Here is a 16,934-nt window from a genome sequence, read left to right on the forward strand (position 1 = left end):
TCATTTTCTACTGTGCAAACATATCTATGTAGCAAACACTGGTGTATGTCCAGTGCTTGCTACCATTTTTGCCCCGCCATCAGATCTCTCCACTAGATCACAGTTTACGTCAGCAGGGTTCTGGCCTGAATTGCAGCCTTTATTAATGTGCTATTTGCTTTACTTGGCCCAGCTTTAAGGGAAAGCAGGGGCATTATTAATATTAAGTTATTTAAATAGCATAATGTCTAGTAGAGCAGGGCGATATGACCAAAAATATTTATCACGATATAGATTTGAAAATTTGCGATAATGATATAACTGACGATATAATTGACACTAGACAAAATACTTTCCAACTCCACAACTTTATTAGTTAAAAAAAAAATCAATGTATTTTCACTTAAACAAGCAGCTGTTTTTTTTATCTGCATTTAAGTTGTATAAAAATGTAACAGTGCCAGTGTAAATTCCTCGCTGATAGTTTAACCAAAACGCATTTCCAGTGGAAATTGGCCGACATATCCTCAGCATAACCATGTATAATATCCACAAAACTTAAAAAGAGGCTATACACACACAATACGGTAATATTATGTTGAAGCACAGTACGTATCACTCCGCGAGGCTCCTGCCTACGATAGCCGTAATGCTCCGACAATCCATCAAGCAGTCCGGGTTCGTAGTTTAGTAAAGTCGTACTGAAACATCTGACAGATTTTCGAGCGCCGTGTACATAAAATCATTTCGAGGTCAGTAAACACAACCAGAATTCAAACATAAGGCACACGGGATTATAAGGGGCACTGTTGATTTTCAAAAAAATCAAAGGATTGATTTTAAGTGTGCCGTATTTTCCAAAAAACACGGTAATAACGACGGCCCGCTAGCACGCTCTACCAAAAATAGTGCTTTGTTGTGTATCTGACAGACGAAAGCTAAACCAGTTCCACATCACTGAAGTTGCAGCATTGTTACAAACCAATTCTGGTTCATCCGTTTCATTCAACGATCTGCTTTCGCCATTTTCATTCCCCGTCGCCTTTTTCGCCATGTGCGTATGAAAACAAAGGCACTGTGCATGCGCGTTTTACCCATATTCTATCGCGATAGTCGTTGCCCAACATTATACCGGTATTACCGTGAACGATATGATATGGCCCAGCCCTAATGTCTATGTTGATATCCACTCAGCTGCTTGACAAAGACCCTTTTGTAAAGTGCAGTTTGTACAGTTTTATGTATATGTTGTTTTAGCTTTGTAAGCTAGCAATCAGCTGTGTTTAAAAGTATAAGAGATGCTTTAGTCAGTCCTAAAATTTTGAATAGAATCGCATATTATTTCTTTTGATGTAGTATTTTGACAAGATCCACTACTTAATCAATTTTGGAAATAATCCAGAAGTAGGGGCTGCCTTGTATGCTGACATTATTGAAAACAGCAGAACTATCTTACAGTTAAAACAGATTGGTTGCTTGCGTCGTTATCTGTGGCTCTGTTTTCCACACTGTAGCTGTACTCTGACTTTGACTCTGCATGACAGCTCAATCAGCTGCTGTTTGCCATTATTCACATGTTCCAGGTCAGCAGATGATAAGAATATATTGATCACTAATAACAAAGCCTGAGTGTCTTCTCAGTTGAAAAGAGTTGAAGGAGTTGTGCAAAGAGCCTCTGTTTTATCCCAGATCTCTTTTGGGCATTTTGAATTTTACCCAGACATAAGTGTAAGTAACCCCGTATGCCCTCTAAACAAAAGTGGATATGATTTGTGCAAAATAAATGGTCTCCTTGCCAGTGTGTACATCACAGCTACATTTCTCACTAAGCCAGCAAAATCAAGCTTCCACATCCAGTGCTGGACACACCACGTGACACCCTGTGGCTCCAAAAAAGACAGCTGTAAACTATGAGGACAATTTCCTGACTAACATATCTGAAGAACTATAAGTTGTGTGGAAAACATTTGCAAAATTTGGCCCTGAGGGTGCTACCGCAAGAAAGCTCATGCAGTGAGTAATGGAAAGAAATCATCTTCATTGTTTCCTTCTCTTTATCCACACTCGACTGCCTCATTATTTTCTGTTATATTTTCAGCAGTGGGCCTTCGCTGTGTTCTCAAATACTACTTTTTCTTTCCTCTTTTACGCCTTCAGTTTCCATCTGTCTCTCCCTTTTTCACTTTCTCCTTTCATTACTTAATTCCCTGCTTTCATTTTTTTCATGACTTCATTCCTTTCTTTACAAGCTCCTCTCTGTCTCACCCTCTCTTTCTCTCACTCCTCCCTCTTCGTCTCCCTGACAGTCTGCCAACAGCCCAACAGCCCAGCCTGTTCGTTTTCGTCCTCCGCCTAGAAAACAAGGTCTAAAGTTCAAAGCTGCTGTTGTGGATTGGCGGAAGGAGAGGGAACACAGAAGGAGGCCAGACCTGGGTCAAAACAGACTTGAATATCGTCTTAAGTAGATGGAATTTAAATTTAACCAGATACCACATTTTAATTTCAGCACACGTAATCACTTTGAATTGGGTGAATAAAACAGGAATCGTTTACTCTGGTCTTGACCAGCGTCTCAACACATTTTATTCAAATGCGATAGTCCATCCATCCATCTTCATCCGCTTTGTCCGGGGCCGGGTCGCGGGGGCAGCAGCCTAAGCAAAGAGGCCCAGACCTCCCTCTCCCCAGCCACCTCCTCCAGCTTATCCGGGGGAATACCAAGGCGTTCCCAGGCCAGCCGAGAGATATAATCTCTCCAGCGTGTCCTGGGTCTGCCCCGGGGCCTCCTCCCGGTGGGACATGCCTGGAACACCTCACCCAGGAGGCGCCCAGGGGGCATCCTTGCCAGATGCCCGAACCACCTCAGCTGGCTCCTTTCGATGTGGAGCAGCAGCTGCTCTACTCTGAGCCCCTCCCGGATGGCCGAACTTCTCACCCTATCTCTAAGGGAGAGGCCAGCCACCCTTCGGAGGAAGCTCATTTCTGCCGCTTGTATCCGCGATCTCGTTCTTTCGGTCACTACCCACAGCTCGTGGCCATAGGTGAGGGTAGGGACGTAGATCGACCGGTAAATTGAGAGCTTCGCTTTTACACTCAGCTCCCTCTTCACCATGACGGACCGGTGCAGCGTCCGCATTACTGCAGCTGCAGCCCCAATCCGTCTGTCGATCTCCGGCTCCCTTCTCCCATCACTCGCGAACAAGACCCCGAGATACTTGAACTCCTCCACTTGTGGCAGGAACTCATCCCCGACCCGGAGTGGGCACTCCACCCTTTTCCGGCTGAGAACCATGGCCTCAGATTTGGAGGTGCTGATCCTCATTCCCGCTGCTTCACACTCGGCTGCGAACCGTTCCAGTGCGAGCTGGAGGCCTTCACCCGATGAAGCCAACAGAACCACATCATCTGCAAAAATCAGAGATGAGATTCTGAGGCCACCAAAGCGAAAGCCCTCCGCCACTTGGCTGCGCCTAGAAATCCTGTCCATAAAAATTATGAACAGAACCGGAGACAAAGGGCAGCCCTGGCGAAGCCCATCACCCACCGGGAACGAGTCCGACTTATTGCCGGCAATGCGAACCAAGCTCTTGCAACGGTTGTATAGGGATCGAATGGCCCGTAGCAATGGGCCAGACACCCCATATTCCCGCAACACCTCCCACAGGACACCCCGAGGGACACGGTCGAATGCCTTCTCCAAGTCCACAAAACACATGTAGACTGGTTGGGCAAACTCCCATGCACCCTCAAGTATCCTGGAGAGGATAAAGAGCTGGTCCAGTGTTCCGCGACCAGGACGAAAACCGCATTGTTCCTCCTGTATCCGAGGTTCGACTAACGGACGAACTCTCCTTTCCAGCACCCTGGCATAGACTTTCCCAGGGAGGCTGAGGAGTGTGATCCCCCTATAGTTGGAACACACCCTCCGGTCCCCTTTCTTAAAGATGGGGACCACCACCCCGGTCTGCCAGTCCACAGGTACTGCCCCTGATCTCCACGCAACATTGCAGAGGCGTGTCAACCAGGACAGCCCTACAATGTCCAGAGCCTTCAGGAACTCGGGGCGGACCTCATCAACACCAGGGGCTCTGCCACCAAGGAGTTGTTTAACTGCCTCAGTGACCTCGCCCCCGGAAATTGGCGGGTCATTCCCCTCATCCCCAGACTCTGCTTCCTCCTCGGAAGACGTGTCAGTGGGATTAAGGAGGTCCTCGAAGTATTCCTTCCACCGCCTGACAATTTTCTCAGTCGACGTCAGCAGCGCTCCGTCAGCACTATACACAGTGCAGGTAGAGCACCGCTTTCCCCTCCTGAGACGTCTGACGGTTTGCCAGAATCTCTTCGAGGCAGTCCGAAAGTCTTTTTCCATGGCCTCTCCGAACTCCTCCCACACCCGAGTTTTTGCTTCAGCCACTGCCCGAGCCGCATTCCGCTTGGCCTGTCGATACCTGTCAGCTGCCTCCAGAGTCCCACAGGCTAACCAAGCCCGATAGGACTCCTTCTTCAGCCTGGTGGCTCCCTTCACCTCTGGTGTCCACCATTTGGTTTGGGGATTACCACCACGGCAGGCACCCACCACCTTGCGGCCGCAGCTCAATACAGCAGCTTCGGCAATGGAGACTCTGAACATGGTCCATTCGGACTCAATGTCCCCAGTCTCCCTCGGAATGCTGTCGAAGCTCTGCCGGAGGTGTGCGTTGAAGATCTTGCGGACTGGGGCCTCTGCTAGACGTTCCCAGCACACCCTCACTACGCGTTTAGGTGCACCAGGTCTGTCCAGCGTCCTCCCCCGCCACCTGATCCAACTCACCACCAGGTGGTGATCAGTTGACAGCTCAGCCCCTCTCTTTACCCGAGTGTCCAGAACATATGGTCGCAGGTCTGCTGATACGATTACAAAATCGATCATCGACCTACGGCCTAGAGCGTCCTGGTGCCACGTGCACTTATGGACACTCTTATGTTCGAACAGGGTGTTCGTTATGGCCAAACTGTGGTTAGCACAGAAGTCCAATAACAGAGCACCGCTCGGGTTCAGATCAGGGAGGCCGTTCCTCCCAATCACACCCCTCCAGGTCTCGCTGTTGTTACCCACGTGAGCATTGAAGTCTCCCAGCAGGACAACAGAGTCTCCAGGTGGAGCACCCTCCAGCACCCCCCCCCCCAGGGACTCTAAGAAGGCTGGGTACTCTGAACTGCCACTCGGCGCATAAGCGCAGATGACAGTCAGGACCCGTTCCCCGACCCTAAGGCGCAGGGAACAAACCCTCTCGTCCACCGGGAAAAACCCCAACGTACCGGCAGCAAGCCAAGGGGATATTAGGATACCCACCCCAGCCCGCCGCCCCTCACCAGGGGCAACTCCAGACTGAGACAGAGTCCAGCCCCTCTCCAGGAGACTGGTTCCAGAGCCCAAGCCATGTGTAGAGGTGAGCCCGACTATATCTAGCCGGTACCTCACGCACTAACTCAGGCTCCTTCCCCACCAGAGAGGTGACATTCCATGTCCCTATTGCCAGTCTTGGCAGCCGGGGGTCAGTCCGCCAGGGCCTCCGCTCCTGGCCGCCACCCGGCACACAATGCACCCGACCCCTATGGCGCCTCCTGTGGGTGGTGGGCCTGCGGGAGGATGGGCCCATGTCTCCTCTTCGGGCTGTGCCCGGCCGGACCCCATGGACTAAGGCCCGGCCACCAGACGCTCGCCCTCGGGCACCCTCCCCGGGCCTGGCTCCAGGGCCCCGGTAACCCTATCCCGGGCAGGGTAAACTGTTCCCTCGGTGTCCTTTTCATAAGGGTCTTATGAATCGCTCTTTGTCTGGTCCCTCAATGCGATAGTGAAAGAATAAAATGTTTTTGTCTTAAGTCTTGTGCCTTAAATGCATTCAGAATAAGGGAAATACCCTCTGCACCAGCAACAACAATATGAAATGTTAATACAAGGCAGAATGGATCCATGCTGTCATTGTTGTTTATGACTCATCATGACCAGCAGCAGAAACTGGGACTCATTAGACCGGGCAACATTTTTCAATTTCTTTTTTCCAGTTTTGATGAACGTGTGTGAATTGTAACCTGTTATGACAGCAGTGACTCCTGTAGCCCAGTTGCTTCAACGTGAGATGTTCTAGTGCATAGCTTGGTTGTACTGAGTGATTATTTAAGTAACTGTTGCTTTTCTATCAGCTCGGATCAGTCTCCCCATTCTCCACTGACCTCTGACATCAATAAGGCATTTTTTTACATGTAGAACTGCTGCTGGATCTTCACTTTTTTCTAGTTCATTCTCTGTAAACACTAGTGATGGTTGGAAAATTGCAGCAGATCAGCAGTTTCTAAATTACTCAGACCAAAACAGTGTGGCACCAACAAACACACGATGTTCAAAGCCACTTTCTGAGGAATTATATTTTGATTGGTTGGTCATTTTTCATGTTTCCACATCCTGCCTATGCTTAGTGTATACCAGCATATTTTCTATGTGACTAATCTATTCATTTGTACGGCTGGGTTGTTCTGGGTTGTTCCAATGTTAGAATGTGAGTGTGTTTGCCACAAAGACATGTGTACTCTATTGTTCGTGGGCCTCCACCCGAGTAAGCTAAGTGCTCACCTGTATTTTCCCAGCACATCTTCTTTCAGCCTCCATCTTTGTGGTACCTGTAATAAAAAAAAAATAAAACAAACTGACCTACTAACTTGTGCACACGCTCAGCATGTACCATGCTGGCAAGTAGGCACATATAAAGGAGGTAAGAACATGCTCTGGTTTTGCAATGTGTTCACTGAGTTGTATGTAATAATTTGAGTAGGGCTAATGAATAACAGGAATTTATAGTGCATCTGCATTTTGTGTTTTATTGAGGAGTATCATTTATAGATGATTTGTTGCTGGCTTGAAAACTATATTTACTTAAAGCACATAATGGTTAAAGACCTTGACAAAGCTGAAACATTACTACTTTCTTAGCAGTTCAAATAATGTTAATAAGCCTGCATTAGTAGAGGACTTTTAAGTCTGACTTTGCTCTTACAGCAGGAAGATCACGACTTTGTTGTTGCGTCAATTAAATTTTCTGATGGCCTCCATTAGTACTAGGGCTGCACAATTAATATAATTTTAGTCCTGATCTCAATTTTAACTTTCCACAATTACCGGTACATTGTGTCTGAGTACCTGACCACAGGGTTGTATGTGCCAATTACAGCTGTTCCTGCACAAAGTTTCTTGGACATAGTCTTGATGAGTAACTCTCCATTAAAAGACAGATATGCAAAAAATCCAAATGTCTACAACAGTAGAAAGTGAAGAGCTTGTCTCTGGAAAAGAACCATCATTTATTGTTGGAAATTCTTGGAATTAGTGCAAATGGTGCTAACCAAAAAATCCTCCAAAGAGTTTTGAAGAGTTGTGTCTCAACTGTAAAGCAACACAACTTATTCAACTGACTGAAAACACACCACAAACTGCTGAGTACTTTGCTACGAGTTTCAATTGCAAGCAGGTACAATTAATGATGTGTCTGCAAAGATGTTTTAATTAGCTGGAATGTAATACATTTAAAAAGTGAAAGCGAGTACACTGTTGATTTAGTTTTGTTTAAGATTTTGGCGCAATTTAAAAAAATATATTTATAGTTTTCTCCTAAGATATGTGCAAAATTTAGTTTAATAAGGGAGAGAAATTTTATTTTGATGCAAAGATTTGTACATTAGTAAACTGTAGTCCAATAATTGTGACAGCAGTGTCACAGTTGGGTGCAACAATAAACTTTTTTCACTAAAATCAATGAATAAACATGACCAATAATTGTGGTTTCAATACTGATCATAATAAGTCATCCATCCATCCATCTTCATCCGCTTTATCCGAGGCCGGGTTGCGGGGGCAGCAGCCTAAGCATAATAAGCATGATAGTCATTTTGGCCATAATCATGCAGCCCTAGTTAGTATCTTTAAACTGACCTGGACACACTGAAGGACGAGAACTTCCTTTGCTTTCATTGCATTCAACGTTCAGGCATCTGTTTGCGTAAAATCATAATGTTTGACATCTTGTGACGCCGATTTTTTACCATACTTTAATCAAGCCTATTGTAGTTTATTAATGCTGACATCCATGCCTTGGATGATAATTTACTCATGTTATTGTTATGTGTCTGTGCATGTTATTTCTACGTGTTAAATTATTTTCTTGTTGTTTTAGTTGTCAGTGAAATATTTTGCTTGTTGAACAAAAAAATTGAATTCAGTTCACATGTTTATTTTAAATCCTTGCAGCCTCCATTCTTCCAAAGTCAGAGGTATTGTGTTTTAGCGTGATCAGACCATTTATTCTTGTCAGTTTGAAGCCATCTAGAGTAGCCTTGAACAGAATTAGTTTTCTCAATTTTTCAGAAACTTTCAGTTTTCTGTTAACAAACAATGTTTGGTTATAACTCAAGAATTTATTGACTAGTTTCTACATTCTAAAGTGTCTACATTTATTAAACGTACCTGCTGCTTTGAGTTTGTTTATTTCCCCCATAATATTGGCCCTTTAGGCCCCAGTCACATAGACCCAGAGACCAGTCGGCAATAGACACTCATTTTTCCATAGAGACCGGTGGTTGCCAGGCAGTTGCCAATCGTTCTCTAAGCCTGTGTGATGAGTCCTTTGGCACTTCATCCTCCACTGAGCTTGATTTCTGAGCTCACTGAAAGTCCGATTCTGCTTACCAGATAGCACCATCATACCTCTACCTATAGTTGTCTTTCTATCCACTATTTACCTAGTGTTTGCATTGAAGGTCAGCCTGTTTCTGTCACAAACAGTCTTTCTTCTTGTTCCTTTTGCAGGAGAATGTTTTGACAGCACTGCAATTTATTTCATAATGTGTCTAAAACATAGATCATATGTCAAGATTGTCTTTGATATAAGATCATAAAATCACCCACCTCCCTCTGTATGTTTTGATGTCCAGGATTCATGGAGCCAAATGGGAATCAAATGTCTTTGGACTGAAATTTTTAAAGAGAAAACCCACCTTGTCAAACAAAATTTAACTTGTAGTTTCTCACTTTCCAGCTCAGTAAACAAAACCAGTCAAGCCCTGAGGTGACACAGCCAGAAGTCTCTGTATATCACCAGAGTGAGGAAACATTAGAAGTAGTCATTTATTTTTCGAGTTGTGGGATTTTTGAGTATGTGTACGAGTTAAAGCTCCGGCTCAGCTGCTGCTCTGTTGTGATGTAGTGGACTAGAGTTTATGGCAGTTAGCTTCTAGTGAGGCCCACTGTGAGGCAGCTGGTAGTAAAAGTAGGCCATGTTCCCTGTAGTGCCGCGTATAGAGGAGTTCACACTATATCATATAAAGAACAACAAAAAACTTTTTTCTGCTCAGCTTTGAAGTGAAACTATTCGGAGGGAAAATGTTAGGCCCCTCTTAAGCCTTGCAAGATTTTGTTAACCAGAAGAAAATGCTGATGGAAAGTATTTTGTTGAACTATTTAGCCCAATGTTGTTATTAAGAATGCCCCACCTTAGACAGCCGAGAGGGAGAGGAACCTCAGCGTACATGCAACAAATACAGGACAGTTGATGTTGATGTACTGCTTCATAATTTTAAAATGGGATTACAGTGTGCAGTGCATAGTTGTGTTTCGGAGTAAAATATTGTCAAATAGATTCTGGTTAATTTTGACAGAATATTTTGACAATATTTTACTCTAGTTTTAGTCGACTGAATATTATAAGATTATAGTAGAGCAAATCTAAGGCTCAGTTAAGTAAAATATAAAGTGTACAGGTTTGTCATGTTTTTAACCATTGAAAGTTGCTTGCTTTCAATTGAAATTAACACTGGTTTAGACTTTATTGTTACTATGGTTCATTAACATGCTGTGTCCACATTCAGTCTGGTAGGAGTTACACTGGTGTTGGATTGCACATCTCTAATTTTATGCATCTTCTCAGGAGCTTCAAGTATTCTGAAGTTCAGAAGTTAGTGTTTGTGTGGTAAAAGTTATTTTTCAACTAGTCACTCAAAGAGTGTAATACTGTAATACTTTATTGATTTATTTTATTGTTCTTTTTTCTTGATGTTTACACCAGATCAAAGGTCAGCAGCAGCAGTGTAGGTGGTAGGAATTAAGTTTATCTGCTGTGCTCAGTTAGTGCCAGCTTTAAGTTTCAGTATCTGTAAAACACTACAGCAGCATGTGATGTGTTATGATTCTGATCAAACAAGTCAAACATTTTTATTGACTTTAAGATTTTTTAAGAAAGCCAGTCTGCCTTACTGTTCCACCTAAGTCTTTGTTAATCTGTGCATGTATTTCAGTCACTGTTACTAGAAGAACTCCCCTTTGGAGCTTAGATGGCATGTCTGGGCAAAATCTTTTTTTTTATACTTTCTCTTTATTGATTTTCATCTTATTTTACATACAGAAATAAAGAGGGCAAAGGAAACCAACACATTCACATATGTTCACATATTCCAAAATACACAACGCCTTATTTTACTTACATATATTACATATTACACAGTTGCATGTTCCATTCAAACAAATTCGCAGCTGTCCCTCTGCATCACAGAGGTATCAGTTTCTAGTCTCGTGACGTATAACGAGCCCATCGTTCCCAAAGTCTCTCTCCTTTCTCCTTCTGTAGCCGCAGTGAGAGGGTAATCGGTTCCATACGATGAATTGTGTTAATAATGTCTATGACCAGCTTCCGTGTGGGGCGGCTTGTCTGTAACCAACGTTTAATAATTGCCTTTTTGCATGCAACCATAATTATTTTCAGTAAGTATGAGTCTCTTTTATTTATATCCTCAGGGATATTCCCAAGGTACATGGTACTAAAGGAGAAGTCCAGTGCTACTTCCAGGTCTTCAGTTTAGGGCATGACCAGAAGACATGGATGCAACCTGCAGCGACCTCCCCGTACACCCTCCAGCATGAAGCGCCTGAACCACTTATTTTGGATTTCTGCTTTGGTGTGATGAATAATCTAATTAAATTCTTCCATCCAAAATCTCGCCATGTTAAAGAATTTGTGGTAGATAACACATTCTTCCACATCCGCAACCAATCTTCCTCTGAGATAGTTATACCGGCTTCTTTTTCCCATCGACGACTGACATGTCTTGTTGAGGTCTTTTTCATAGCTATAAAACTTCTGTACATTTTGCCTATAGTACTTCTTATAATGTTCTCACCATAAGCATCCATAAATATTTGGATCACCCCACTAGCATCTGTGTCAAACATTCTAATTTCCTTCCGGAAGAAGCTCCGAACCTGTAGGTAACGATAAAAATCTTCCCTGCCGATCTCGTAAATCTGACACGTCCTCAAAATTTATCAGCTCCCCATGCTTACCTATCTTACAGATTGCAGTGATTCCATGCCTGGACCACTCCCTGAATTTATGGTCTAACAATGCTGGAAGGAAGCGTGGGAGATACACTGGCCATCCCAGCAACCCTATTTCTCTATTAAGACCAAAAATTTTAATCACATCTGCCCATTTTTTCAGGGAATGTGGCACATTTCTGTTTCTTCCACCACAACCATGTGGTCTTGCTGTTTTAGCAGCATGTAGGATATAAAGATCTGTCTAAGTAGAAAATGTGATTTATGATAGAAGGGAAGCTGGAGTAAAAGAAAAACCGTACCCACCCTGTGGTGAACTGTTGTGGGCGGGCTTTATTCCAGTAGAGTGTTTTCCTACGCAAGAGGTTGTATTTATTGGTCTTCAGTTTTATCATCACTCATAGCTCTTTTAGTTGTTTTTTTCTTTCATCCATTTCACAGGTAAAATAATTCTTTTCTTCTCATATGTGTTAACATCATAGGCTGTAAAAACCATTTTTAGAAATAGTTATAAATCAGGGTAAGTGCATTGAGGTGCATAATTAATAAAGTAATCAAAAATGACTAAAATGTGGTTTTACAACTGGAAGCAAACACCCTCATGTAATCACCACAGGTGTACTGCAGCGCTGACCTTTACTGCCTGCGTCTTTAATAGATGTTGTTTTTAAAAGCTGTGTGGCACTGCCGCTTTTGAAAAAGCTTCAGTGTATTTTATGTTATGAGCAAGCACAAAGTAGTGATTCGGTAAAGAATTTTAAATGTCCTCTTGGTGAGTGTTTGTTCTGTACGATGCACTGCTATGGGATTTTAAAGCCTGCTTTGTGAAACTAGTTTTTACATACGATGAGGGGATTGCTGAATTTTTAACAAGACTAGATGGCTCTCAGCTGCACTGCCCACTGCTTCACAGAGGATAATTGCATCAGCATCAGCATAAACAGCTACTGTAATCTAGCCTGTTTATCCCCCCTCACTACATATTTCATCTGTTGACATTAGATGTCATCTGTATGGCCCTCAGAGGCATTGTGGATGTGTTTTTACAGCTGATGCTGGAGTGTTAATTACAAAAAAGAAGGGGGGGAAAAGAAGCCACAAACAATGTAAATTGGCTTATATTCCTATATATTTATATACTTGAGAAGTCCTTAAAAGAACAGTGAGATTCTAGAACTGGTGTCCTGTTCGCGTCTTTCTGTTTTATTTAAGTCATTAAATTCAAGATGCTGTGATGCATAAATAAGATCAGACCTTTTTTGGTTTATTTTCATGCCTCAGTCTATGTATGTACACACCCGGGACATGAAATTTTAATGACTCTTCTGGATAACATTTAGTAAAATGATTGTTTGGTACACATTTGATTTACCATTGAATTCTGTTACTGAGTATTTACAGTGAGATGGGAGTCACACGGCTCTAATAGTGTGGTGAGCAGGGGTGGGCTTTCGTTTCAAAAACAGCATAGATTCACTTATACATGGAAGACATTATTCATTCTATGTCTTGGTAGTTTGAATATAAATAGTAAGAAATATAAAGTAACTGAGGTATAAAAATAATATGAGGTGACTGAGTCAGATATTCACATTCATATATTTCTTTACAAAAATGCTATATTATATTCAGTGCTATTGTAAAATGTCTTTGTGTGTGTGTGTGTGTGTGTGTGTGTGTGGGGGGGGGGGGGGGGGGTTAAGGCAACATGGCAAAATTGTATTCATAGTTAGAATCCATTATTCACAGCTGAACTGTTTTGTCCAGAAATATTGCCTGTGTTAGCTCCCTTAATCCAGTTCAGTTTGTTTTAGGGGTGTAAATGTTTATCAAATGTTTAAACCAGTAAGCGTGCAAAACCCTGAAAATTGCTAAAATGAATCCAAACAAAGCACAAAGACTTCTGGCAGACTGCGGTAGCACTATTCCATCAATTATGCTGATCTTAGTTATCACACATTTCAAGTATGATTCCAGATTTGTGGAAAAAGTGATTTGCAGATCTAACTGCTGTTTTAAAGGAAAGATAATGATGATGAGATTAAGGTGGTTTCAGTAACAGGATTAGACAAGAGGAGAGACTGAATAACCTGCCAGGTAAAAAAAAAAAGAAAGAAAGAAAAAAGGAGAGGGACAAGAGAAAAAAGAAGAAAAAAGGGCTGTCATCTCTATCAGCTAATCATGCTCGCTGTGAATAAATAAAATGACAGTTATTAAGCAGTGTTACAAATGACAAACGAGAGAAAACACAAAAGGGGGAAAGTGTTTAAAGGAGAAGTACCGTTTGAGTTGTTAATTACATACCTGCGGCTGAATCGCATTGTTGTTAATCAGCGCTATTAATGAAAGTGCGGGTTGTTATGGTGTTTTTTGTTTTTTAGATCTGTTGAGAGGTTTGACACACTGTCTCCCTGCTTTACCTTCTCTAATTATTTCATTATTCACCTGCTGCTACATCAGTAAACAAAGCTGTTTTTGTGACAGGATGACTAATGGTGGAGGTCTTGTGTCTGTGTGTGTGTTTGTGTGTATGTGTGTGTGCAGATCTGTCCTATCCAACCACCCCAACACACATGCACACGCACTGTTAGAGGAAATCACTGATATGTAAACACCGATACATACGAGCCAGGTTTAGATGGTGAACGTGTGTTAAAGTAATATTCCTTCAGTATTAAGTATGTTTGTATGTTTGCTGGTGTGTGACCTGCACTCCCACTACAGTGTATTCTGGGTAAGTGGAGTGATGCCTTCACAGCCAGAAGCTCCCAGCTCACGTGTCTGTGGGTTTATGTTTTCCTGGGAACTGGTGTTACAGCTTCTACTTCTATGAACGTCAGCTCCTCCCCGGCTATATTCTGCAGCCACGTGACTCCTGCTGCTCCTTACTTCAGTGCATGCAGCCCCCTCCTCTCTTTGTCCTCATTTTGTTGTCTTCCCCTAACTTGACCTCCCCCTCTGTAGTGCTGTTTATCAGCAGGCTCCAACACACTACTCATTTATATGTCACATTGAAATCTCCATCTTTGTTTTTTTCCTTGTACTTTCTACAGTTTTGTTTCACTTTTTTCAAGAACTTTATTCTTAAAAATCAAATTAATTTCAACATGTTTCAAATTTTACTCTTGGAAGTCAACACCACTATCTATACGATTATTACATAGGCAACACAAGGGGACAAAGACAGTGAAGACAGAATCATAAAAAGTTTAAAGAGAAATTCAATTTGAGTCTAAAGGCGCAATAAACATGTCATAGAATGAACATGAAAGGCGGTAAAAAGTTTATGTTCTGTTTTAATGCTTTTTAAGACTTGCATAAGTAGCGGGGTGTTTGTCATATGTGCACTGCGAAAACAGTGAATAAATAAAATTGACATCTTTTTAACACAAAGAGAAAAAGAAATATTAACCATTAAGCCAAATGAGTTGACTTGATGAAAATACAATACTTTAATCAATGCACAGATGAATGGGGAATTAAATTAAATGAAAAACATCAAGCGATTTATTAAGTTAGTGGGCCACAAAAACAGCTTTAGTGATTCTTGTCATTGATTCTTCAAATCTCTGGAAACCCATACGGTGATGGGTGGAGCACCATTCCTCCAAACATTTTTGCTTTAAATGGTGTTTTCGTGATGATTGTGGGCAATTGTGCTAGTTTACATGCTGGTTCATAAGGGGGGAGATTTGGTGTCTATCATTTTAAAATCATCCACCCCACAAAATCTATAAATAGAGGCACTGTCGTCCAGAAAGTCTTGGTCTTAGTCAGACTTTAGACAAAGTTGCATTTGGAGAAAAAAAAGACTGTTGCTGGTATTATTTTGGTCACAGTTGCCAGTAACTTTTTGTTACACTACTCCTGCATATCTCTCAGAGGAAAGCCAGATGGTGGATGTGCTGGAAAAATTCCGATGGCAGAGAATGTTTCATCTTGGCAGTATTAAATGCATCAGTCTTTTCACAGCCTCTTCAAATGTACGCTGTTCTGTCATTAATTCTTTTTGCCATTAACACAGTAATTTGAAAATTCTTGAGGCGTGTGTGTGTGTGTGTGTGTGTGTGTGTGTGTGTGTGTGTGTGTGTGTGTGGCTGTGGCTGTCCCTGCAGACTCATTCAGCCAATAGCTGCACAATGCAGAGTGTGACTGTCAATGCCTTTTGCTAAATATGCTAATAACCCAACACCTGTTTGTATAAGAGAGAAAAATACACACTTCACCTCTCTGTCGAGCACACAGTCAAAGACTCCCACAGAAGACACAGGCAAAGAGATTTTTAAGCTTATTTGAGGTTGGCTTTTTTATGGATCTGTGCTTAGAGTATTTATGCTGACTTTAATGTCTTTTTGAATTTTTGTGACCAAGACAGCATGGAGCCGCAGTGGTAACCTCTACTGTCTTTTCCCTTTTCTCCTTAGTGATGGAGCCCATGACGGTGACGACGTCAGTGGTCGGGCCGGAGGAGTTCGATCGCAATGCCCCCAGGATCTGTGGCGTCTGCGGGGACAAGGCCACCGGCTTCCACTTCAATGCCATGACCTGTGAGGGCTGCAAAGGGTTCTTCAGGTGAGTTTCATACTTCAGTTGATGTTTTTGCATGTTGTCTGTTTTGCGTTTTGGTGTATGTTTCTGCTGAGTGTAGGGTGTTTCTGGGTCCAGGCAATGTGAATACATCCTGCTGGGTATTTCAGTCTCTGGTTTGGGGGTTTGTTTGCCCCCTTAATAATGTTGTTTGCACATTTCTGCCAAAAGGACCATTAATCAAGTTAAAATAGTGAAACTTAGAAATAAAAAGTTTGAGATAAGAAATAAAAGCTGTTATGTTTTTACTTTCAAACAGCAAAGGGACCTTCTGTTGTATACTTCTGGGTCTTGCTAGTTTAAAATAAATGAAGTTGTATATTCAATAGCTTATGGGAAAAGAAAATGATCATTCTGTTTATTGAACATTGCCAATCTGAGTTTACATCATAACTGTAGATATTACTGCCTGCATGTTAATGAAGAGTGCATTATTGTTGACACTGAGGTACAGTTTGTCTGTTTCTGCCTGGCTGCATGACAACGATTGCAGTGCTTTCAGAAGATTATAAATTATTCAGTGTTCACCACAGTCCTGTTATTTTTCATTTTCTTCCTCATCTCTCTTCTCCTTTTTCTTACCCATTACTCAAACAGTGATATTTTAATGTATGTATACTATTCAGCCACAGTGTGAAAATCACTGACAGCTGAAGTAAATGACCGTCTTGTTACAATGGAAAACGTTGCCTGTTGGTATTTATGTGGATGTTACTTTGTTGCGCACCACCCACTTAAACACTGTTGCTAACCAACACCCATTGTTACACAAGCTGTGGCTTCCCCACAAGGTGCCACACCAAACCACAAAAACTGCTCGGAAACAACTCAATTCATCTGTATTGTGTTTCTTATCTTTGTCTTCAAACTCAGATCTTAATCTCATCACAGAAGTATGTAACCCACACGACTTAAGAGACCAAATGTCCCAGTTTCAGAAATGTTGTGAAACTAAAAGGATTTTTTTTTTTATTCATGTCCCAGCAAATCATGTTTTTGGCACCACAGAGTA

General features: G+C 42.3%; 1 protein-coding gene across 3 annotated transcripts in view; it reads left to right on the top strand.

Annotated features, from left to right (window-relative positions):
- LOC146550483 (vitamin D3 receptor A) overlaps positions 1–16,934 on the top strand; it is a 75,113-nt gene that overhangs the window by 41,110 nt on the left and 17,069 nt on the right. For 2 of the 3 annotated variants that reach the window (XM_085260087.1, XM_085260088.1), the window contains one exon: positions 15,760–15,907. In XM_085260087.1, the coding sequence (XP_085116213.1) occupies positions 15,762–15,907 (146 nt within the window). In that variant the 5' untranslated portion in view covers positions 15,760–15,761. Of the gene's footprint in view, positions 1–13,046; positions 15,633–15,759; positions 15,908–16,934 lie in introns of those variants that run through there. The other variant, XM_085260089.1, reaches the window with a different exon arrangement.

Source organism: Mchenga conophoros, linkage group LG20, assembly GCF_057382185.1.
Source record: "Mchenga conophoros isolate Kocher_MC1m ecotype Shallow Benthic linkage group LG20, M_conophoros_male_GT1.1, whole genome shotgun sequence".
Classification (NCBI taxonomy): domain Eukaryota; kingdom Metazoa; phylum Chordata; class Actinopteri; order Cichliformes; family Cichlidae; genus Mchenga; species Mchenga conophoros.